This window comes from Lolium perenne, chromosome 5 (genome assembly GCF_019359855.2).
Source record: "Lolium perenne isolate Kyuss_39 chromosome 5, Kyuss_2.0, whole genome shotgun sequence".
NCBI classification, from domain to species: Eukaryota; Viridiplantae; Streptophyta; class Magnoliopsida; order Poales; family Poaceae; genus Lolium; species Lolium perenne.
In genome coordinates, this window is record NC_067248.2 from 246,799,610 (window position 1) to 246,824,119 (window position 24,510).

The window sequence follows — 24,510 nt, forward strand, 5'->3', positions numbered from 1 at the left end:
GCGCTTACATTTGTGCCTATGCGTTTGAAAACACCAGGTCATGGCTACCGTGTAGTAGTCGAGGTCTCAAAATGTAGAAACATGGTATAAGGAAGGAATTATCTTTTAAAGTGGGTCCATATATTCTCTAGTGGGCATGTCATGGAGTGGAAGATGATAAATTAGGTATAAGGTCAAAGCCAAGGAAAAAGTGAGGCTAACTTATTTGGATAGGGAATTGAACGAACAACCCAGCCACCCAAATTTGGTTGCTCATAGAAGCATATTTCTAGGAGCTTCCCCTACCACATTTTTTTTAAAAGACGAAGGTAAAAGTCAAAGCATGAAGTCTAGAGGATCCAAATTACAAGATGCCCATGAAATAAAATTCCGCCCGCTAAGGCTAGAGATCACCATTCCTCATTGGACCAATCCTCCATCTCATCGTAGACCATGTGTATGGACCAAGAAACACCAAGATAGCTCGATCCTCCCTCTTATAAATGCTAGAGGATGTTTAGGATTAATAGACTAGATGTTCCCTTAGTTTTCCCGCCAATCATGGTATTTGCAATCTTTTTTACAAGGTCCCGTCACGAAGGAGTCAACGCCGTCGGTCCCCGAGGATTCGTCGCCGGCATTCATGGAGGTTTCTATGTCCATTTGATCTCCATGGACGCAGTGTGATTGCCGGCTATAGATGGCCTTTTCTGGGTGTGTCGAAACTTGATGGCTTTGGAACTATTTACACAATTTGATGTCCTGACTGTGGGCCTTTCCATGTTTAAAATTTGTGCCATGTAAGCCATGTGTATTTCAATTTAAATAAGTCGATTAAATAGCCACTTGTACCGGACTTATTGGGGTGCCAATGTGTGCTCCCAAAAGGATGGCCGCAGATGCTGGCCCCTCAAAACGATCAATCCGGCGGTGTCGGTGGACATAGTTTGGCAGGCCGGTAGAGATGCTCTTATATGCTTGGGTTGCAGCATACACAAAACCTTTTATATGTTCTAGCATTTTTAGCATATGTAGTAAGTTTTTTGAGGTAATCCTGAATTAGACATGGGAGAGTGCCAAATATGTCCTTCCTTTGTCGACGACAGCGCTGCACCCATCGCCATCGGACATTGGGCACAAGGAGGTACCAGTTCATTCCGAGCCACACACACGGTCACGGCCCTTTTCTACCTTGTGGCCGAGCCCTCCCGCGGGCCCACCTCCCATAGATCAAATCCCCAACATCCAAAAACCCAGTCACCATCCACCAGGCCCAGCCCGGCCGCAGACCCACCGGATCACACCTGTTGCCCCACTGTCAGCCGCACGGGTCCGCCACCTGCCGGTAGCGAAAGTCTCGCACCTTCCTCCGCTTTACAGCGCCGTGAGCGCGGTCCATGAACCGGTAGTCGGCACGCCACGAAGAGATCAGTGGAACCCACCTGCAGTGCAGTTAGCAGGTCTGTGAACCGGGTCCAGGGATGCTGCCGGGCCCCACCGCCGATCTCGCGGCGGCTTCCGCACCACCAGTCTCGCGCTGCTCTCCAGAGCCCTCCACCTCGCCGGCTCCAGTCGCTGCCACATCACATCGCTCCTCCTCTTCATAGCCCGCTGCTCCTCCCGCTCCTGCCGCCGCCGTCGCCGTCGCCGTCGCCGACCTGTCGCAGCAGAGCGCGGGGAGATCCGAGGGCGGAGGAGGCCGTAGCGTGCGCGGAGGCGAGGCGTGTCCTTGATTAGGGGAGCCGGGATGGAGGGCGGACGATGACCGCGCGGGTGACGACGGGATGAGGACGATCTGCGATGTCTGCGAGAGCGCGGTGGCGGTGCTCTTCTGCGCGGCCGACGAGGCCGCGCTCTGCCGCCCCTGCGACGAGAAGGTGCGTCTCTCTGACTCTCCCCTCATCATGCCCTACTCCCACTACCCCTCGAGTCGAACTACGCGCCCCCTCAGTCGTAGCAAGACCCACCCCCGGTGGCTAGGTAGATCTATAAGGAACCGCGATCGGCCAGATCGATCGACTTACGTTTGCGTTCGCATGGCGGATCTGAGAGCTATCTCCCGACCTCTCACCTCTCCGGTGGTGTACTTCATGCTAGTCCTAGATGTGTCCAGCCAGCGCAGACCGAGGGAAATTATGGTGTTCTAGTAACGTGGCTCTGGTGTGCATTCGTAGCAAGCAACTATTCCTCCTCCGGAGGTGCGTGCGTGTGGCGTACTACAACTTGATGTCGGGAGAGCTGGCGGTACGACGGCTCGCAGGCTAGCTCCAAGTAGGCAGGAAGGATGGTGCTAGTGCAGAGTGGAATGCTCACCTTCCATTTCTTTCCTTTCTCGGTGAATCAAACCCAAAAGAAATCTAATTTCTTTCCTTTCTCGTTGAATGGAACCCAAGAGGACCCTAATTGCGCGCCACTGGATATGGCCCGAACCAACTGCGAGTTGCCACCTGTTACCGCGATTGCTTGGCTACTGCCATCCCGCACACATGTTCCGAGATCGAGCGGCTGACAATTAGTCGCGCCGCCGGACTAAAGCTGTAACGTTCGCACTCCTCCATAATTTCGAATGGAAAACAAGATGGCTGTGTGTGAGTAGTGGTACTTGAGAAGATTCAGTAGGGAGCATCAACATAGTTCGAGCCTGCTAGTTACCATGGGCTCACACCCAAATAGTTGACATGTTCATGATTCTGTAAAGATTATGGCTCAGTTGACTCTGTGAAACTTCAAAATTCTCATACGGTGGGCAAAGTGTGGGTGATTTGTTTACTCAATTTTGTTTCTCATATTTGAAATCAGGCTCTTATACTCGAAAAGTTAAGCGTATAGGTTCTTATAGGTAGGTAGGAAGGATGGTGCTAGTGCAGAGTGGAAATTCCACGTTCCATTTCTTTCCTACCTCATTGAATGAAATCCAAAAGAAATCTAATTTCTTTCCTTTCTCGTTGAATCAAACCCAAAAGGACCCTAATCGCACGCCACTGGATATGGCCCGACCCAATTATGAGTTGCCACCTGTCAGTGCGATTGCTTGGCTACTGCCATCCCGCACGCATGGTCCGAGATCGGGCGGCTGGCAATTAGTCGCGCCGCCGGACTAAAGCTGTAACGTTCGCACTCCTCCATAATTTCGAATGGAAAACAAGATGGCTGTGTGTGAGTAGTGGTACTTGAGAAGATTCAGTAGGGAGCATCAACATAGTTCGAGCCTGCTAGTTACCATGGGCTCACACCCAAATAGTTTACATGTTCATGATTCTGTAAAGATTATGGCTCAGTTGACTCTGTGAAACTTCAAAATTCTCATACGGTGGGCAAAGTGTGGGTGATTTGTTTACTCAATTTAGTTTCTCATATTTGAAATCAGGCTCTTATACTCGAAAAGTTAAGCGTATAGGTTCTTATAGGTAGGTAGGAAGGACGGTGCTAGTGCAGAGTGGAATACCCACGTTCCATTTCTTTCCTTCCTCATTGAATGAAACCCAAAAGAAATCTAATTTCTTTCCTTTCTCGTTGAATCAAACCAGGTTCTTATACGGTGGGGCAAAGTGAGGATGATTTTGTTTACGCAACTTTGTTTCTCATATTTCAAATCAGGTTCTTATACTCAAAATGTTAAGCGGATAGATTAATTTTTGATCCGGGCAAAGATTATAGATTACTTGTAGTCAAGTTCCTGAATAGTCAACCTAGAAATATGAGCGTCGCACTTTCTCATTCTTTATCGGCTCAAAATGGTCATGCAAAAATGCAACGATATCCCCTATACTTTATACCTTATGATGTATGCTGCGACCTTGTTTTTTTCCCTGACAAGCTACATAATTAGTATCATGCTATTCTAAATCATAAGTATACACATTGTCTTTTAGGTGAGCATCCCAACCGGGAATGAAATGGTTTTGTTTTAACCAATTTAAATTTACCGAGATGGATGCTGGTGTGATGCTATGTCATATGTTGCCGACTGTTGTATGTGAGTGGGCTGAGGTCCGGGTGTCCTCATGTGACCAATTAAGTAGTTTTTTATCAGTTTTCATACAGTTTTGTTTGATATATTATCAAACACAATTGCTAAACAATAGTTCTTTGAACAACTGTTCTTACATTTGCACAGTATCTCGATTTACCCATTAATTACTTGATCTGTTTGTTCTGTGCTATTGGTGTGCTTTGTTGTGAGTTGTCAAATTCCTCTTTCAAGAATATTCAAATGACAGTCTTTTATGGGTCCTATGATCTTCTTTCAACCAATGTATGATCACTTCTCTTTCTTTTGATGCTCTGTAATACATGTCTTGTCAACATTACATCTGCTACAGAACTCATGCATGCTGATTGCCCAACATAATAAACCAGATGTTCTTATAAACTTAAAGAAGGGCTTCACATTAGCTACAGTCTTTGCCACAGCATGTTAGGATCAACATTCTGTTTCTAGTCGATGATAAATTGTAATCGTTTATGATTTTTTTTTGTCTTGTCAAAGCACATGTACATGATTAGAACTTTAGTATTGGCCAGGCCTTGGGGCAACGCTAATCAGCAAGTGTACCACTTGGAAATGCGAATTGTAATGCTTTCTCTAGAGCCACAAGTGATCCCTTCACCTAGCAATTTCTGCAACCAACTAGAGTGTCCGAACTGCTGGGATGTCGCTGGCATGTTGCATGCTAGAGCAGATGTTTTCTGAGTGGTTTGTTTTGTTACCAAAACAGTGTCTTCTACTGGGCCTTCTGCAGAGCTGCAAATATGTGTTCTGACATTGTGTAATGTGGTGAAATATGCACCTTTAGCCAAGGACCACTTATGTTGTTAACATATGTGAAATTCATATAAAGGTGAAAATACCATCTTCGAAGCAATATATATAAACAGTTTCATGGTAGTCCCCAGTTCCATATAGGAAAGTGGGAGGCTATATACTGTTATATTTCATAAGAAAAATATGTTACTTATATCCTGTTACTTATGTTGGTTTACAATTGTAACAAGCACTGGTGTTCAAAAGTTTATTATGTAGACTTTTTTGGTCAAGCTGGAGCAAATAATTGTGTTCTTTATTTGTAAATTCAAATTATCAGTTATGGTTCTGTTCTGCTCTTATATAACATATACCCATCCTGTTGTCAAAAGTAGCTCTCCTCTAATGTGTGTGCAAATCCGTCATGCAGTACCATTAGCATTGATGTCTATTCCTGTTATCATCACTTCAAATCATTACAACTTCATTGTCAATTCATAATCTTCATGGTGCTGTTTCTGACATCAATGTGGATGTTGTACTGCAGGTACATATGTGTAACAAACTTGCTAGTCGGCATGTAAGGGTTGGGCTTGCAGACCCTAATAAGTTAGTACGCTGTGATATATGTGAAAATTCTTCTGGTATGCATTTCGACCTACAAACAGTTCTTTTAGCATTTATCTATTAAAGTTTGATTTCATCTATTTTTAACTTGTCAATGTAGCTTTCTTCTATTGCGACATAGATGGCACATCACTTTGCTTAAGCTGTGATATGGCTGTTCATGTTGGTGGGAAACGAACCCATGGAAGATATTTGCTCCTAAGACAACGGGTTGAAGTATGATTTTAATTATTAATCAACTAAGGGCTGCAATTGCACACACTACTTTATACTATTACTTGAAGTTTGAAATTTTGATTAGTTTCCAGGAGATAAACCAGGGCATATGGATGACGTAGCTATGCAACAGATGGACACTGAAAACCCGAGGGACCAAAATAAGGCTCATTTAGTAGCAAAGGAGCAAATGGTGAACAATCACAATGCCTCTGATGATCCGGCCTCAGATGGCAATTGCAATGGCCAGGGCAACATTGATTCCAAAATGTTTGATCTCAATATGAGACCAGCCCGTATACATGGCCAAGGTTCGAGCTCTCAGGTCTGTCCTAATTTTACCATAACATAAATACTCTCGCCATCCCATAATATAAGATGTTATTACTCATCTTATATTCGGAGGAAGTGACTTATCTCATGTGTTCTTTCCTAAGCACTTACAGTTACCTCTCTTGTCTCTATTACTCTTCCTGATGACAATCCAGACCCAGGGAGCGGATCTTTGTCTCAACAACCATGACTCATCAGGAGTGGTGCCAACGTGCAATTTCGAACGAGCCACCGACAAGTGAACATCTGAGTATTGGAATGTAAATTCCTTCGGTTGTTGTTGTAAACATTTCTTCCGCACCGGGAGCTTGAATTAGCTTTAGCCTTAGTGGCCGGGCTGAATGTATTGCAGGGTCCTTAGAATTTGTGTTATTTTCTCATAGAGCTGAAGCTAACGACTGTATATGGATTCGGCATGGCATGCACTAGACGCTATGTTGCGGATTTCTGTTGTCAGGAACTGTACAAAGAAATAATAGATCTCTCATTTTGCAAACTTGACCACTGGTGGATTTCAGAATTAAGATGCTGCAAGAACTTGTCTTAAAAAAAGAATGTTGCTGGTTTTAAGGTTATGCTCTTGCACATCCTCTGACTGAAATGGGCCAAGGTACTAAAGGATGCTGTGCCCTTTTTCGTTTGCTGCCAAAACATATAGGGCGACATTTGATAATGCCTCGATACTCTGGAGCCGTTTAGTTTGCTAGTACAAAATTTTGCATTTGCTAATGCAGAGTGAATTTTGAACACGCTTGGTGGCTAAAGTTTGGCTCTCTTCTTGGCAGTAAGATGTTCTTCCAATAACATAGTTCCAAATTTCAAATATTGTCCAATACAAAGTTATTTTTTGTGGCAGGGAACCGACGGCAGAGTTTGCAGTGACACAATGCCTGCTGTAGAACTTTCCAGTTTCTGCAATACCATTGTTTGGATATTTTATCAAATAGTTTTTTCTTTGAAAGCAAACCAACGCCGAAGTTTGCAGCGAGACAATGCCTGTTGAAGAAGTTTCCAGAGTCTGATAGTTTCAACTAATCCAATGCATCTGGCAACTCGCATAATCCTTCATCCGGCCTACTGCCTACATGGCCACTTGCTCCATTGCTAGGCTGTGGCATTTGCATCTCTACCGTAAGCATCTTGAACCAAGATTTATTCCTATCTCTTTAGTTGAATATTATGCTGGCAACTCTGCCTAGCTAGCTACATGCATACCTGCAAACGAGATCTTTGCCACACCCCGTTCAAAAAAAAGAGAGATCTTTGCCACACGTTGTTCCGGCAGGTGATCTGGTATAGGCTGGTGCCTGGCAGTAACATTACGCGACTCAGCTTAGAGCAACTCTAGCAAACCCCTTATGTCCGCAAAATGCTTAAAATAACCGCTCGTTTACGGCTTTCGGTAAAAAAGTCACCGGTCTTTAATTTTTAACTCAGACTCCCAACCCGCAGATAGGAAGATTCCACAACCGAACCGAGGATGCCCTCTACCCTGACTCGGGCGTTGGCGCAAGGGAAATTTTAGTGTGCCAATGGACATTTCAGCCCCACCCGCCCCAAGATCCTCCGTCGTCGCCGCGTACCGCCTTGGATCTTAGCCATGTCCAAGATCCTTATCTCGATTCCGGCCGGTAGAAACTGCTCCGCAAGAAAGGTGATTTTTGGTTCATTTTTTGCATTTGACTTGTAGATCCCGTAGATGGCTAGTAGTATTGCGGTTGATGTCGTGGGTATGTAGATGAGCTTGAGTCTGTGCGTCCAATTTTTATTTCGAAGACTTGTCATCCTCGGAAGACTCGTATTTTGGAAGATTTTCTTGAAGACGATGTCAAGCAAATGGTGGTGCTGGCGATGGAGCTCGAGGATCAGTGGAAGAAGCGGCGTCCGAGATCCAAAGTCGGCCGGCTTTGCATTCCTTGGCTTTGGGACAAACAAACTCTCAATGGTGTCATGCCGACTTTTGTGATTCTTCACAATATGATCATCGAGGATGAGACATGTTTTGATTTGGAGTTCTTCTTTGACAATGTTTGTACCCGTTTGAAACCAGCAAGAAATCCAGATCAATCCAAGCATTTCTTGAGACATGGGATGACATTGAGAACTTCGGCACCCACGATCAGGTTCAGCTTGATCTCATTCAACACCATTGGCAGAGGCATGATCAATATTGTGTCACTTCTATTTATTTTATTTTATATTCATTCATGTGTGATCTGAACCATTATTTATATCCCAAACCATTTGTTAGTTGTTTAATTATTTGGATTTAAACTATTGATATAATTTGGACTATTATTGGGATGTGTGATGTTTAAAACGTTTAAATTTTAGTTATATCATTGTATTTGTATTTTATACACTATGTTGCACATATGTGCTGAAATGCTGCAGCTGAAACTGAAAATGCGTGGCGCAACCCTCAATGCACCACAATGAATACAAGCACACATCAAAGTTCCTCAGCTCAATTCAAGATCTTCCAAGTCGGACTTGGAAAGGAAAAACGATAGTATACCCAAAAAGTGAAGAAAAAATATCTTGGAAATTTGAGGCAACTTAAGCGTATTTCAGCAAAAATTGGGAGGTACAGCAACTCTTGATCCATGTACATGTGACATACAGCCGAAGCAACTAGTTGGAAGGAAGGTAAGGATGAGGCATTGGAGCTACTGCTACAACTAAAATATGGGATTCTCGCAAAGTCAGACCGTATCATCAGCCTCATGTGAGAAGCAACAACAAGAGGAGGATCATATCGATCATATATTTTTATCGAAGTCAACCAGCATTTTATTCCCAGCTAATGTCATGCCGTCGATCTTCAAACCGTACGCGATCGTATTTGCATGGCATCGGTCAGAATGTCGTCATCTTCCTCCTTCAGCAGGGCTGTCACCCGCTCAAGCGACATGCGAAGTCTGTCTCAGATCATATCTACATGTACTCAAAGTCTGAAAAATCGGAAACAGATTACAGTCAGTTTCGTGTCAGATCAAACAAACTCCAACCAAGCACATTAATGTTTGTAATTCGATGGAGCTGATGGCGGATGCTCACCGGCGGCTACTAGCTCTGCGTGCCGCGTCACAGGTTGGAGCTCAGCCCTCTGGCCTCGCACGCCCGCATCACCCTCATCCTCTTGCACGAGCACACGAACATCCTGCAGATCCACAGAGCGGGGATCAGCTTGAGAACAGATTAACATTGGCATTGCTCACGAGCAGTAACTACCAATCTGAACAAGAAGAGGCTGCTTGCTTACTCCCATGGCACGTCGCCGACGAGCATCCAGTCGCCGTCGCCGTCCTCATACACCACGGCGTGCTCCCACACGCCGTACCCGTCCATCAGCCCTGCACATACATGCATTCACGCGCGTCAGTGAACAAATCTTTGCACCGTCAGGACATTGCCCGTGCGTGTCAGATGCTGATGCTGGCTTACCGATGGAGCAGCAGAAGAACATGGCGTTGAGCTCCTGGAGAAGCTCGAGGTAGTCCCCGTACGACGCCACGTCCACCTTGCGCAGGTACGGCGTGCCGTCCATGCTCACCTTCACGAACGCCGGCTCGCCGCCGCCGTTCTTCCTCGCCCGCCGCGCCCTCCGCGCCCTGTCACCCGGCGGCGCCAGCGTCAGCTCGGTGAGCTCCACACCACCATCATCTCCATAGCTCCCCATCAAATTATTACACGATCGATCGGTTCAGATTCAGAAGCTCTGGGTTTTGAGAGGCAGAGAAGGAGGAGGCGTCGTTGTCAATGGCGAACTCTGGCCTGCCGGCGGGCGTATATATACACCGGCCGGTCGTGGCGCAATCGCAATTCGACGTGTGTGTGATCCTCTGTGGAAGGAGGCCGGGTGGCATCGCATCGTGCCGGCCAGCGAGGCGATCGTTGAGATATGGTGTGGCGTGCAGAGAGGATCCGGCGTGGGGGGCGGCGGAGCGGGGACAGGGGCTGCGCAGCCTGGCGGGACGTAGGCAGCGGCGGTCGGCTTGGGTGCGGCCCGGCAACGAACCCTGGCCACCGCTGTCGCCGTGGGACACGACCGAAGGTTTGCCACGTCGACGGCCTGGTCGGCTGCCTCCGTGGCTCTCCCCGCTGATATTTATTAATCAGCTCTGACTGGCTTCAGGCCTTCAGTGTACTGTGTACAGAAGACAAGTCGATTTGTATCTTTCAGCACAAACATTTGAGCGGATTTTCGTAGCGGAAGCTCTGGATCACTTCGCTATTGGATTTTATGATTACAGTTATAGGACATGGTGTTTCGAGGTCTAGATGCACTCCTTAAGAAAATACAGTTTAAACAAATTAAAAAATTAAAAAAACCCGATCTTTTTCCTATATACATCTGAAAATTTTACGTAAAAAAGATACTCTGAGTGGCATGTTGTCCTTTTTGCAGAAGCCGTAAAAAATATCATTTTTCGTTAAACTTCGTGAGCAGATATATTTGTTTGAATTTAAATCCGCATACATACTTTTGGATTTCTTTTAACATATTTTTTTTCGAAATGGGGGCTGACCCCGGCCTCTGCATCAATCGATGCACGCAGCCCTATTTCTTTTAACATATAGATACATATATATTTTTGGGTAATGGTTGCATCTACGCCTACGAGCCAAAATGCATTTCCATCTACTTATACCGGAACCCTTTCTAAGACTTAGCTAGAAAACTAAAATATGAGACGATGCAAGTCTTATAGTTTGAGCAGTTGCATTCTTATTTGTACAAAACTTACCAATTGTTCATGCCATGTTATGAAATTTATGCAACTGGGTTTCAATTTGAATTATTGCAACCTCAAGAATACTTCATTTTTCTATTCTTTTTTTGAAATAGTAACACCACAACCTAGTTGCATTCTTGTCTGGCACAGATCTGGGCCATACTAGGGGTATTCCTAGGTATTCACCAATGATTTCGGCAAAATAAGAAGTTTTGGCAAGATGAATATTAAATTGTAAATTTCTAGCGGCGATGCTAGCAGGGATACCAAAAAGTGTTCTCTCGTAGTCTAGATATTTGTCCTGTTGCTGAATCGCAATTGTATTTACCATAACTCGGATGCAAATTTGCTGGAAAAGATGAGACCATTGCACTTCTAGATACATTTCATTTTTCGAAAAGGTAAGCATAGGTAAGGCCTCTAAATCAATATATGGACACATCCATTTTAATTGCAAAGTTTTAGTATTCACATTTTAACGTATCAAAGATCGGACAGTGTGGACATAATGATCAACCATTGGAAAAACAGAAAGACTTAAGTGCCCATGTATCGTGTAATCTTCTAGAAAGAAGTCAGCCACCTTAGTTGTAGGAATGATATGTAAAAAGTGAGCTGATCCGATCTTGTTAGAAATCATATCATTCGTATAGTCTCATATGATGAAAACTAATTAAAGCACAAACCTCCGCGAATCTAGGGCTTCATTTTTCTCTTGGAACCCATTTAGGTAATTCCCAAGCATGCTAGTCTAGGTGCATGTCTGGAGGCGTAAACCTCAACAACCTATCTTAGATGACAACAAGACAACATGCGTAAGTACTTACGTACCTTGGCCACAACTTTGCACATCTTATTGTTGTCGAATTTTCCCGCAAGGTATCTTAAACTACATATATCCTGCTCGTCAAAGGTACGGATAGTATTTAGTTTTTGTATACGAAGGCACAATCTAGCTAGGAATCTAGTACTACGTAATGTTTACTAGCAGAAGTTTTCTTGTCCATTGCAACTCGAGCAAAGCTAAATTAACAAAACGACGTACTCCCTCTGTACAATAAAGAGTATCTCAACTTTGTCCATTGCAACTTGAAACATCCTTTGTTGGACGAAGAGAGTACGAGCTAGCCGCCACAACTTGCGCGCACCTCAGTGTTCCAAAATTCCTCATAGGCATCTTGACATATTCAACACGTTAAGTATGGCACTGGCGGTGTTTAAACGAAAAATACTTATACTTAGAATATTGTAACTGGGTGTAACTGTGTAAGTACAAATTAAAATCTAAGCATGGAATCCGAATCTAGCATCGCACAAGTGCAGCTAATTAAACCATCCATTGCTTCGCCAAAGGGAAATTAAAGTCGAACACTCCCACTCTAGCCTTCTCCCCTCGAACTCCAACCAGCACACGTAGCCGGCGAGCCGAACGGCCGGCCACCATGCATGCGCAGCTGATCCGGCCGGGCTCCGGTGACGGGCGAGGGGACAACGGGACAAGTATCCCGCGAGTAGGCACGTGCATGCATGCATGCTAATTAAACTACCCATCACGCCGTAAATTAGATGCAAAGCACCTCTGCCCTCTAGTATGTAGGGATGTAAATGGTACGGATAATTTCCGCTCCGAATTCGCATCCGCATCCGTTTTTGAGGATATGGTATGCATTTTTAGAATCCGCCGGATATGGATACGGATGCGGATAGTGATCAAGCGGATATCCGGCGGATACGGTAGAGGATATGGTATTGATACTATCCGACGGATACGGATTATCCGCCATTTTTTACGGATTATCCGAGGTGCACAAAGAGGATAATCCGAGAAAACTAGCCCAACCCTAAATATTTAGACAATATAGTTAGTTCAACGGTTAAAATATGTATTCTATTAGAACACAATTTGCTTTGTTGTACGAACAAGTGTGTACATTTAGCTATAGTATATAATTACAAACATATTTTACATAAAAAAGTATACATCAATTTTTTATATGTATATTTTCTTAATAATCCGCTTCCGATCCGAGTCCGGTCCGAATCCGCTCCATATCCGTAATCCGATATAATCCGCATCCGACCATTATCCGCTCCGATCCGAATCCGTTATAAAAATATGGTAAAGGATATGGTAAGAGTAATATCCGATCCAATCCGATCCGTTTACATCCCTACTAGTATGGCTCTATTAAGGGTGTCAGGTGGGATCCCACTTTTGTCCCACTTGTAGTATAATTTGAATTTTTTAGTACAAATTTTGACATCAAAATTTGAACTACATAGTACAAAATGACATCCCATGGGGATCCCACTGACAGCACTGCACCGTCTGACACGCGCGCAGCAGTGAAAAACATTCGTCCGGCCTACACCTGGGCAAAACTCGGGCCGGGCCGGGCTTCGGGCCAAGCCCGAAAAAGCCCGAACGTAAAATGCCAAGCCCGAGCCCGGACCGGCCCGACCGTCGGGCCTATAAATTAAGCCCGAACCCGGCCCGAACAGACAAAAAGCCCAGCTCGGCCCGAGAAGCCCGGCCCGAACCTGCCTAAAGTGCGAAAACTACAAGCCCGAGCCCGGCCCGGCCCGACGTTTGGGCTCAAAATACAAGCCCGAACCCGGCCCGAAGTGCAAGCCCGACCCGGCCCGGCCCGGGATTTTCGGGCCGGGTCGTCCGGGCCGGGCTGCCCATGCCCAGCTGTACTCCTGCCATCCATGCGGTGGCGCCTATGTTTCACCAACTCGTAGCGCGCGCCACAGATCACCGGTGCCGAGCTCTGGCCGGGCAGCTCGGGGGACATCACCCTTGCCGTGTGTTTATAAGAAACTACTGTTTCAGTAAAGTAATCTTCACCAGCGCGATCTAAAACAGCGACCCATTCAATTTAATTCGATCTATTTGAATCACGCCGGGATAGAAAATGGGCCACCGCGACTTGCTAGGCCAGTGCCCTAGCAAGCGGCGTGACCTGTTCTGTCTAGGATGGATATTTTGTCCCATTGGCCAACCTGGAGGTGTGTGCTGGCGGAGGAGGAGCAGTCGTTGACGGACGCTAGATGGCGGCAAAAACCTAGGGGCGAGTGCGAGTCTCCTTGGTCGTGTGTGCACGATTAGCCCACTGTAGCATGTAGCGGACCTCGGCGAAGGTGGGTTTGGGCCGCATCATGGGGATGAAGGAGGCCTGCTTGTCAAAGTGTTTACCGAGCCCGACGAGGAGTATGTTGATGAGTTGTCGATCGTTGACGGGATAACCGAGCTAGCGAAGTTCGTCGGCGATGGACTTGAGCCGCTGATAGTAGACGCCGACCGAAGAATCACCCTGAACGGTGTTGCAAAGCTCGGGTTGGAGGTTGTTGACGCGAGCGTCGACATTGTCTTGAAAAAGCTGACGAAGAGACGACCATAACGCGGCGGAGGAGGAGGCGTCACGGAAGAAGAGGTTGAAGATCTCGGTGGAGATGCGCGTGTAGATCCATTGGATGATCGCGAGGTTGTCATTTGCCCAACGAGGATCGGCAGGGCAAGAATAGCTGTCGGGGGCGACGTGGTCTAGAAGATTGCACCGCCCGAGGTGAACTTCGAGGAGGTGGTGCCAATGGTAGTAGTTATGGGAGGGAAGATCCAAAGTGATGGGAATAAATGGAGAAACGTCGGAGATTGTATCAGCAAAGGACATTGAAGCTAGTTGTGGGTAGAGTTGGGAGATGAGAGAGCTTTGGGTAGAGGAGGAGGAAGGTGATGCGCCGGCGACGCGAGCCTCGGCCTTGGTGGAGAGGGAGTCGGGCGGCGGCGGTGGTTTTGGTGGTGGAGCCATACCGAGGTGCGGAAAACGTAGGCGTCTGATACCATGATATTTGGAGAGAATAATAACTTGTATTGATTTGATTGATTACATGAGATTATATAGTACATGAGCCTGACCCTTAAGGGTTTGGGAAAACGTATCTAGCTATCCTAAACCAACACGAACACATATATCTAATAAGGTGCATGTCTTATAACAAATTATTTTCAAATTAGTACAAAAATGAATTAGCTCAAACTGGTCAAACCGTAGAATGTTTTTGTCCTCCCTTAGGTGCAAGTCTTATAACTTGAGCCACGTAGGTGGGGGCACCGCCCCATGATTTGGCACATCTTTGAGGAAAAAAATCTGGGAGAGGTTAGATTATAATTTTTTTGTGTGTTTGGCCCCCCTAGGACTCCTAAGTTACATTTTGCCACCCCCCCCCCCCTAGCCATCCTTGGCAAGCTCCATCACTGACTTGACCTGTTGCACTCTCTCATTTGTACCGAATACCAAATGATCATACTATTTTGCGTAAATTATAAAGTCGAGTTTTAATTTGAAATTTTGGCAATCTCAAGAATACATCATTTTGCTAAATTGTTTTTTTAAACAATAATAACAACGCAACCTATTTTGGAACGAATACAAAAAAGTGTTCTATCGTGGTCTAGATTTTAGTCCTATGGCTAGATCACTGTCATATTTTCTAGAACTTGAATGCAAATTTGGTGAAAAGATGCAATATGAAACTATTGTTACTCCAAGATGCATGCTCTTTTTCCGAAAATGGAAGCATAGCCCCGGTCTCTGCATCAATTAGTGAACACAATGATCTTTTTTTTCATTTTTTGTATTTTTTCAGAATTAAGAGTATTACTACATCTTAAGGGTCAAACATGGTTGACACAAAGATCAACCAACAGAACAAACATAAATACTAAGTGATTATGCGTCTTGTAATCTTCTAGAAAGCCAACAACGACCCTGCTTCTAGATAGCTCATGCAACCATGAACCATCTCCAGCAGTTGTGCCCAGAATCCATATGTGCTAGTTGCGTCTCATAGGACAACTTGTATTCTTGTAGATCCAATAAAAAAAAAGACATACAGTACGAGTAACCCGTGAAAAAGACAATATCATCCATGCATGTAGTTTTATAGGGTCAAAACTGAGACTCGATTTCTTTTCTACCTTATTAAGCCAATTTTTAAACATGTTTTGGTTTTCTTTTCTGATGGCATAAACCTAAGATGACAACATACGTATGTACTTACGTACCTCGGCAAGGTATCTCGAACTAGTTAGCACGTCAAAGGTACGGACGGTGTTGTCTTTGTACGCGAAAGCACAATCTAGCTAGCATCACAAAATGGGTTGCTAGATTCTTCGGTATTAAGCCATTGCAACTTCTACATATGTTGAGCAACATAAACTAAGATTGATAACGACGTACGCTGCCACAACATGTACACACACCTCGTTATTCCCTGACTTTCCACTCCATAAGTATCTTAAATATTCTTTGTACGCGCAAGTAGAATCTATAGCTAGAATCGCACAAGTGCTGCCAATTAAAGCATCCGAGCCCGCCCAAGGGAAATTCAAGTCCAACACTACAACTCAAGTCAGCACGTAGCCGGCGAGCCAAACCGCCGGCAACCATGCAATGCGCAGCTGATCCGGCCGGGCTCCGGTGACCAGTCAGGGAGACAGCGCCCAGCAAGTACGCACGTGCATCGCATGCATGTCAATTAAGCTAGCCACCAGGCACATCCATAAAGATGCAGAAGATCCCACACACCAGCATAAACATAATCTAAACTTCTAGTGTTATGAATAGAAGCATTAAATTTAACTCTCTCGCGCTTAAGAAAAAGGCAGTGCTTACAAAATTATCCTACTTAAATTGCAGCCATCTAGCACTTTAGCAGGTCTCTCTTGTACAATTCTGTCATACCACTTTCATTGATATGTCCAAGACGCATATGCCATGAATTAGTTTAGCTAGGTTCATCAGGGATAACAACATCAACATTACCAGACAAAGTGTTACCTCTAAGAATATATAATTTGCATAATTCATGTCACCTATCATGTGAATGAGAGAATCTTCTAATACCTTTAGAAGTCTATACCCACCGGCCTACTTGTACCCATCAACATCAAGAGTACCGAGGGGGGTCAAATTTCTAGCCATGGTTGGTATGTGTTTCACCCAATCAACATGCATGGCATGTCATCATGTGTCCTGATCTGAACAGAAATAATGCTAACACTATGATAATGGTTGTTATATACTCATGTGAATTGAACCAATCTTTGTTACAGTAGATATGAAAACGAACATGCAATACTAAGTATCCATTCATCATCACAAAAAACACATGCAACAAAAACAGCTAGGCATTCACAATTAGAATTATCGTTACAAAAAACAGCAGCCTTACCATCACCACTAGGTTTTGTTTTTCGGCTGGTAATTTCCATTTCTTTTCTCGATGTTCTGCAACTTCCAACAAACATAAATATTGTGATTAGATTTCTTACAGTACCTGCAGAACTTGTGACATGGGCATACCCTTCGGGTACCCATTATTAGTATACCTGGCTCGGCCCAATATGGAGAAGACCCAATATGGAGAGAAGGCCCAACAAGGCAACCCGAAGAAGTAGTCGACTAGGACTCTTGTAAAACCCTAGGCTGGTTGCATATATAAAGCTAGCCAGGGCACCCAAAATAGAGAGAAACAGATAGACAGAATATAGACAACATAGCTCTGCCTACGGCGGCACCCTGTAAACACATCTATGATCATATACTGGATTGCTAGCAGCACGTAGGGATCCTCCACCGAGGGGACCCGAAGCTGGGTACGTCGTGTGCCTAATCTCGACCCCGGAATCTCCATCGTCGCTCTTCCCGAAAACCCTAGTCTACAATACGTAGGCATTGCCGAGGTGATCCCTCGTCAATTGGCGCCGTCTGTGGGAAATCGCGACGACTGGATTTTGTCATCCGGGCGGGATCCGTCAAGTTTATCATCAATTACTTCATCGGCCGACCGGCCGAAATTTATTTCTCGTCGATCTTCAGTTCCCGAGGAACAGGATTACTTCGATTTCTGGAAGGTCTCGCGATCGGCGTTTTTCCAGCTTCACCATCGCAGCTACAGCAAGTCGACGAAATTTTTTCCAAAGTGGCACGCGGCCGTGTTCAGGAACAAGTCTATTCGATGCAATTGGATTTAGAAGAACCCCGTCCGTGGAAGGCGCAGAGACCAAATCGGAGGCATGTGTTTTTGTTAGTGCTTGGATCAAGTTCCAACGAGGAACATCTGCTTCATGCATGTTACGTTTTATGAAGAGGAGAGGAGGCCACGTGAAATTGTCCCCTGCAAGGTCAGCATGTATACCAACCATGGCAGCGATTTTTTATATGGACATCACTTGCGGGATAAAGCCATGATGAAGAAAGTTGAAGAAGAAAAAAGAAGCAGTACCAGTACCAGGACACGAGAATTATCTCCGTTTTAATTTTTCACGACACAAAGATTATCAGGTGCTACGTATCCAATCTATGTCGTTATTTTTGTTTGCACTAATTCCAACAAAAAAAAAGTAAGTATCTACGGCTGTATTATTTGTTGCACACAAGTATGTCTATTTCAGACTCTGTCAGGCGCACGAAAAATCCTGGACAACGGAGCCTCCAGCCTCACCCAACGATGACACACGGGGGCTCGCCTGTCGTAAACTCGACATCGTGCACCTCGTCACGCTCGGGGGGGCTCACCCATCGCGGATCCGCCATATCTACTACTTTCGGCCAGGTGCCGCGTGACTACAGATTGTGTCCGAAGCACGACTTGCATCCACATCGGCGTCGCCGCACCCGATAAAAAGCTAAGTTTTCTTCTTCCTCCAATATTCAATTATTTATTTACTTCCGGCACACCCGAATACTCGGGGGCTGCAACATTGCATCATTACTTCGTTACCACAAATATACTCGGTTACCCAACACTGGGGCTGTGCCATTACTTCGTTACCACAAATATACTCGGTTACTTGGTGAATTTGTTTTCTTCGGCTATGGATATATCTTCTTCGGCTCAGTGGAATTATTTTCTTCGGCTCAGTGGAATTATTTTCTTCGGCTTAGTGGATTTGTTTTCTTCAACTTAGTGGATTTATCTTCTTCGGTTTACTGGATTGGTTTTCTACGGGTTATCATTGGTTTTCTTTAAAATAATACTACCGGACGAATTTCCGGATCAATGGATTTATAATCGATGGTTATTACTGGAGTTATTTCTTCGGGACAATGAATATATTCGGATTCATTTATATGGATAATACTGGTTTACTCTTATACGATATTACCCGATGCGTTTCCGGCTCAATGGACTAATCTTCTATGGTTATTACTGGAACTATTTTCTTCGGGTCAATGGATTCATCCTCTATGATATTAACGGATTCATCTTCTATGGGCATTACTGGATTCTTCGGGTCAATGGATTCATCCTCTATGATATTGGTGGATTCATATACTTCATATTTAATGGCGTAATATCCAATCTCGATTCATCTCAAATACCTCATCTTGGCTTCTTTTTTATGGATTTATATTATATTATTGTCTATGGCCTCATCCTAAATGGCTTCACACGTCACGCCTAACGCTCGGGGGCTCGACAATGATTTCGCCTCGGGTCACGACTGCGACACAACAATCATGACATCACCTCAGCAACGCTCGGGGGCTCGGCTATTTCTTCATCAACAATTTCGCGGCATCCACTTTTGCTATTTGGTGGTTTCTATTTTGGCTAGATTTCTTATCTACACTCGAAGACTTCATCATGCATCGACTTTGTCGTGTCCAAAAAGCTAAGTGTTCTTTTATTTTGCTCAAAGTTGATTATCGTTTACTTTCATCGCACCCAACACTCGGGGGCTGCGCGGCATATATTCACTTTACATATCATCGAATCTGAGCATCTGACACCGCATGCGAAAAAGAGAGTCAAGGAAAAGATAGAAAAGGTTTGTTTATTTGTGCAGGAGAAAGCAAAATTCAAAGTATATAAGAGAGAACCCGAAGAAATTGTCTACAGGGAGAACTCGACGAAATTGTCTTCAAGAAAGAACAGGACCCGAAAAATTATCCTCAAAAAGGTCCCGACAAATTATCCTCAAGGACTACCCGACGAATCTTCTTCAGGGAGGAACCCGACGAAATCAAAAGAGTACCCGACGAAATCTTCCTCAATGATGAACCCGACGAATTCAAAAGAATACCCGACGAAATTTTATTCAAGGAGAACCCGAAGAATTATCTCCAAGGGGGTCTCGACAAATTATCTTCATGGAGGTCCCGAAGAATTATCTTCATGGAGGTCCCGAAGAATTATGTTCAAGGAGGTCTTGAAGAATTATGTTCAAGGAGGTCTCGACAAATTATCTTCAAGGAGGTCCCGAAAAATTATCTTCAAAGAGGTCCCGAAAAATTGTCCTCAGGAAGGACCCGAAGAATTAGGGTGGACCCAAAGAATTAGGGAGGACCCGAAGAACTTTTCCTGAAGGAGGAACTCGACGAAATTATCATGAAGGAGGAACCAAAAAAAAAGAGAGAGAGAGAAAAGAGGACAAACAAATCTTCGGGTCCATTGACTCGTCATATTGTTCCGAGCAAGAGCATCGGTGATGTACCAGACAATATAGAATAACCAATATATTCGGCTGTCTCATCAAGCCCGAGAGAAAAATAGAAACACCCGCAAAATGGGTCATTGCATCAGCTGAACAAGGCACTTGACAAAATATTCTCAGAACGCCAAAGTTGCGAACAATTTCTGAATGCCGCAAAACTCTGCGAAGGTAAGACCCCAGATCCGTTCTGTGTGGCGTGGCATCGCCAAAGACTGCGCTCTGCTACTTTTATCCGTATCAACAGATACGAAGGAAAATCCTAACGGACGCGTTAGGTACCCGATAAAATATGACTGGGGCTCGACAGAATGGTAAGACCTTAAGCGGCACCTGTCGAGTTAACACCAGTATCCCGAGATCATGTCCAGGGACGTGATCTTGAAGTAGGTTTTTGCGGATTGCCACTAGAGCAGTTAACTAGTACCTGATCCATCAGATGAACTAGCCCCAACTACCATTATCCCTGTACAATATAGATATGGATGTCAAATAAAAATAGCAACGGCCTGGAGTCAATAAAAAGAGGGTCTGCACCAAGTTATTTATCGAGTAGTACAACTTGAGCCTATGCCTAGGTGCAAGTACCTGCTCATAGGCTCGGGGGCTACTCTTATCGAAGAGTATTGTTCACCTTCCCGATAAGAAAGAGGAAAAATTGTGGAGTCAATTACAAGCAAGTTGAGCCTACACCCAAGTGCAAACACTTGGCTGTAGCCTCGGGGGCTACTCCCATCGGGAGCGCTGGTCGCGCACCCGATAGAAAGATAACTTCGACAGCATCTACGGCAATTAAGGTTTGTAGACTCCACTCGATTCTACGACTCGAGTGGAGCCTACTCCCATCGGGAGCACATGGATTTTCATCAAGTCTTCCAGAAATATAGTTAAATTCTTCATCGAGTAGTACAACTTGAGTCTATGCCCAAGTGCAAGCACTTGCCCATAGACTCGGGGGCTACTCCCATCGGGAGCGCTGCCACGCACCCGATAAATTTCAAGAATCATCGACATCATCTATGCTACACAAGATCTACGACATGGACCTCGCCTTGTATTTTCTTCAACTTCGGAGATGGTTATGCTTGGAGTTTCTACGCAAGTCTTCGACTTCCCTATAAACTCGGGGGCTACTGACATGGGCATATCCTTCGGGTACCCATTATTAGTATACCTGGCTCGACCCAATATGGAGAAGACCCAATATGGAGAGAAGGCCCAACAAGGCAACCCGAAGAAGTAGTCGACTAGGACTCTTGTAAAACCCTAGGCTGGTTGCATATATAAAGCTAGCCAGGGCACCCAAAATAGAGAGAAACAGATAGACAGAATATAGACAACATAGCTCTGCCTACGGCGGCACCCTGTAAACACATCTATGATCATATACTGGATTGCTAGCAGCACGTAGGGATCCTCCACCGAGGGGACCCGAAGCTGGGTACGTCGTGTGCCTAATCTCGACCCCGGAATCTCCATCGTCGCTCTTCCCGAAAACCCTAGTCTACAATACGTAGGCATTGCCGAGGTGATCCCTCGTCAACTTGTCTCGTACGTTGGACTTTAAGCGACATATGTCGGTCTTGCTCTTATCTCTATTGTTGTTGTTGGTGTTTCTTTGCTCAGGTCTGCCTCGGAAGTCGGATCTGCAATGGTTTTGCTTTAGATTAAAAAAAACCATCTGCATGCACCATAGTTCATCTATTCCCTTTGATGGAAGGACTCATAAACTTCAGCAAGGGTTAGTTCATCACGACTGAATAATATGGTCTCTTGAAAATTTGTAAATGAAATAGGCAATGAAACTAAAAGTAAAAGAGCGAGATCCTCATCTTCATACTTTACCTCCATGGATAGCAACTCAGGAAGGATCTCTCTAAAGATCGATAGGTGATTCATCACCGACGCACCTTCTTGCAATTTGTGCAAGAAGGAAATCATCTTCACGTATATCTTACATGTTAGATCTTTGAACATGCATATCAATTCCAGTTTTAGCCACAGGGCCGCTGCAGTTTTCTCCAACAGCCCTTCTGCAAAATTTTATTCAACAGATGTAGTTGAATAAAAGACAAAGGCTTAAAGTCCTTTGGCTTTTCTTCATCGGTCCATGTCTTTGCATCAGACTTGCCGAATCCTTTGAGCTTTTCATCCAAAAAAGAAGTTTGGGCGAGAATCACCCTCATCTTAACTTGCCACAAGGAAAATATTTTGGAGGTTGTCGTCGATGTCCACCACCATTTCTCCTCTTCTTCGTACCGTTGAATGTGGCCCTTTCCTATCTATCTAACGCACCTGGTCTCGCTTCCTATGGTGCTTTGTGGTAGTCGCTCACATCTCGTAAATTTCGCAGGCCACTCGTCTAATCGTTGTGGAGCTCTTTCTCAAGATCCCCTCGTACCCACGCATGCACCGTTCCTACATGTCATTGGCTGCAGTGATGTAACACCCCCTTATAAAGCGGCCCACTAGTCAGCTGGAAACGGTCAAATGCTTCGGGTGAGAGATTGTGGATCAAAGGTGTCACTACCGGACCACACAACGCGGCCCCACTCGCCAGCATGTTACCGTCGCGGTGACGGACTGACTGTCACGGTGACAGTCAATGCCTTTGACCCGACGACAACCCTCAGTCCGACCGTTTGTGAGAGTATGAGACAAGAGGTTGGGAAAAAGCGAGAAAAATTTCAGTGGCTGAGGAAAAGTGAGTACAACTAAAGAAGGAGGGGCACGTAAATAGAAATCTCTAAGAACATTGATAATAACTACTGATATGATGCAAATATGTGGAAATATATATCAATAGGTCTACATTTTACATGCATCATTACCCCAAGCTTTGGACTACCTCTAGGAGCAATATGACAACAAACCTTTCACATTGTGCCATTGTTGGATGGAGATCAAAATGTGACGCAAGTGGGAACTAAGCTACATTATACTCCCTCCGGTCCTAAATATAAGCCATATAATTTCTGGCACGGAAATTAAGAAACGCATATTTAGGAAAAATTACACCATGTTTGGTTAGGATTAACCATAAGTAATTGCCGTGAGCTAACAGAGGACTTTGCATAGGATAAGTAAACCTAATCAAATCTCCCAAAATATTGTCCATACAAGTAGGGCAACGCAATAAACCTTATATTCTGAAATTTTTGTCAAAAAACTATATGGCTTATATATAGGAACGGAGGGAGTATACAAAAAGGGTCTCAACAACAGGCGTGGCAATAAATTGTCAACACCCGGATTTTTAAGTCCGGATGCCTATTATGTCATACATCGCAATCCCAGGAATTTGTTGTTGCGAGGCATAATAGTTAAGTATCACAGTTTTATTCATTACAAACCATAATGTCTTACAAATTGGAATCACATGATCCATATTACACAAATAGTTGATCTAAAGATCAACGAACAAACACAAGTTCATAGCGGAAGCGTAAGATACAAGGACTCTCTAGTCCACAGGCCAACGCTTGACGTTAGAAGCTCCTAGTTGTGGTAGAAGTCCTGCTGATCGTCATCCTCGTACTGCTGCTCGGCTTCATATTCTGGCCATTTGAATAGCCAGGGACAAAGCCGTGAGTACTTTATGTACTCGCAATCTAATACTAATGTAAGTACTAACATTACTATTGAAGGTGTTCTAAGCTCTAAGTTTATTTGCATAAAGCCAATTTTATTTCATAAACACTTTTGTAAACAACTCCCCATGTGCTAACTAACTCAAGTGGGAACATTAGTGTCATTCCCACAACTCAGTTGTGATTCAAATTCAAAATCACCGTTCCAGTCCAGTTCAAAAACACCAGCCACAAAGATATAAATTCTGATGACGGAAACAGAATGGCCCTTCCAATTGTCCATAACCGCGGACGCGGCTATTCGAATAGTTCTACACTCTGCAGAGGTCGCACACTTGTGCCACAACATTTGATTACATCCGTCAGGGATGAAACCCTGAATAATCGTAACTCAGTACGCGGAGCATCAACCGTTAACCTTTCACTTACACACCCTAGTATAGGCACCTCTCCCCATGAGCTTGGCCTCCCGGTGAAAACCAACTGTTAACCCGGGAACTGCACAGGGCTTGGGCCGGACAATTCACCTTCAATTCACATCATTTCTCAACAACGGAGGCAGCCTCAAGCATAACCCCTATGATGTGTGTTCAGAGGGAACCCATACTAAGACACATAAATTTCCAGCTAAGCCCTACCCATAATCAGGTATTGTGGGGGTACTCAAAAATTGGAATGGTATCGCATCCACTCAATCATCAGTTTTTAGTCAAAGTCACCCAGTCAACTTCAGGGTCATATTCACCTTCAAAAATCTTTCAATGGAAATGACTAATCATT

At 44.6% G+C, this 24,510-nt stretch overlaps 3 protein-coding genes across 4 annotated transcripts; 1 reads left to right on the forward strand and 2 right to left on the reverse strand.

Annotated features, from left to right (window-relative positions):
• Positions 1-1,538: 1,538 nt before the first annotated feature.
• On the forward strand, positions 1,539-6,395 carry LOC127302563 (B-box zinc finger protein 18). Of its 2 annotated transcripts, none has more exons than XM_051333033.2 (5): positions 1,539-1,856; positions 5,271-5,367; positions 5,451-5,566; positions 5,652-5,877; positions 6,055-6,395. In XM_051333033.2, the coding sequence occupies exons 1-5, from the start codon at positions 1,764-1,766 to the stop codon at positions 6,087-6,089; spliced, it is 567 nt and encodes a 188-aa protein (XP_051188993.1). In that variant the 5' UTR covers positions 1,539-1,763; the 3' UTR covers positions 6,090-6,395. The 2 variants fall into 2 exon arrangements, with proteins under 2 accessions (XP_051188993.1, XP_051188992.1); XM_051333032.2 differs by having other exon boundaries at positions 1,543-1,856; positions 5,652-5,891.
• A 2,061-nt stretch (positions 6,396-8,456) lies between these two features.
• Positions 8,457-9,673, reverse strand: LOC127298336 (auxin-responsive protein IAA26-like). The gene is made up of 4 exons (XM_051328223.2): positions 9,347-9,673; positions 9,165-9,255; positions 8,960-9,062; positions 8,457-8,853 (listed from the first exon to the last, which is right to left on the reverse strand). Exons 1-3 carry the CDS (start codon positions 9,579-9,581, stop codon positions 8,987-8,989), a joined length of 402 nt encoding a protein of 133 aa, XP_051184183.1. The 5' UTR covers positions 9,582-9,673; the 3' UTR covers positions 8,457-8,853; positions 8,960-8,986.
• Positions 9,674-13,892: 4,219 nt separating this feature from the next.
• LOC127304259 (uncharacterized) lies at positions 13,893-14,450 on the reverse strand. Its single transcript, XM_051334954.1, has one exon. It carries the CDS (start codon positions 14,448-14,450, stop codon positions 13,893-13,895), a length of 558 nt encoding a protein of 185 aa, XP_051190914.1.
• Positions 14,451-24,510: the final 10,060 nt, after the last annotated feature.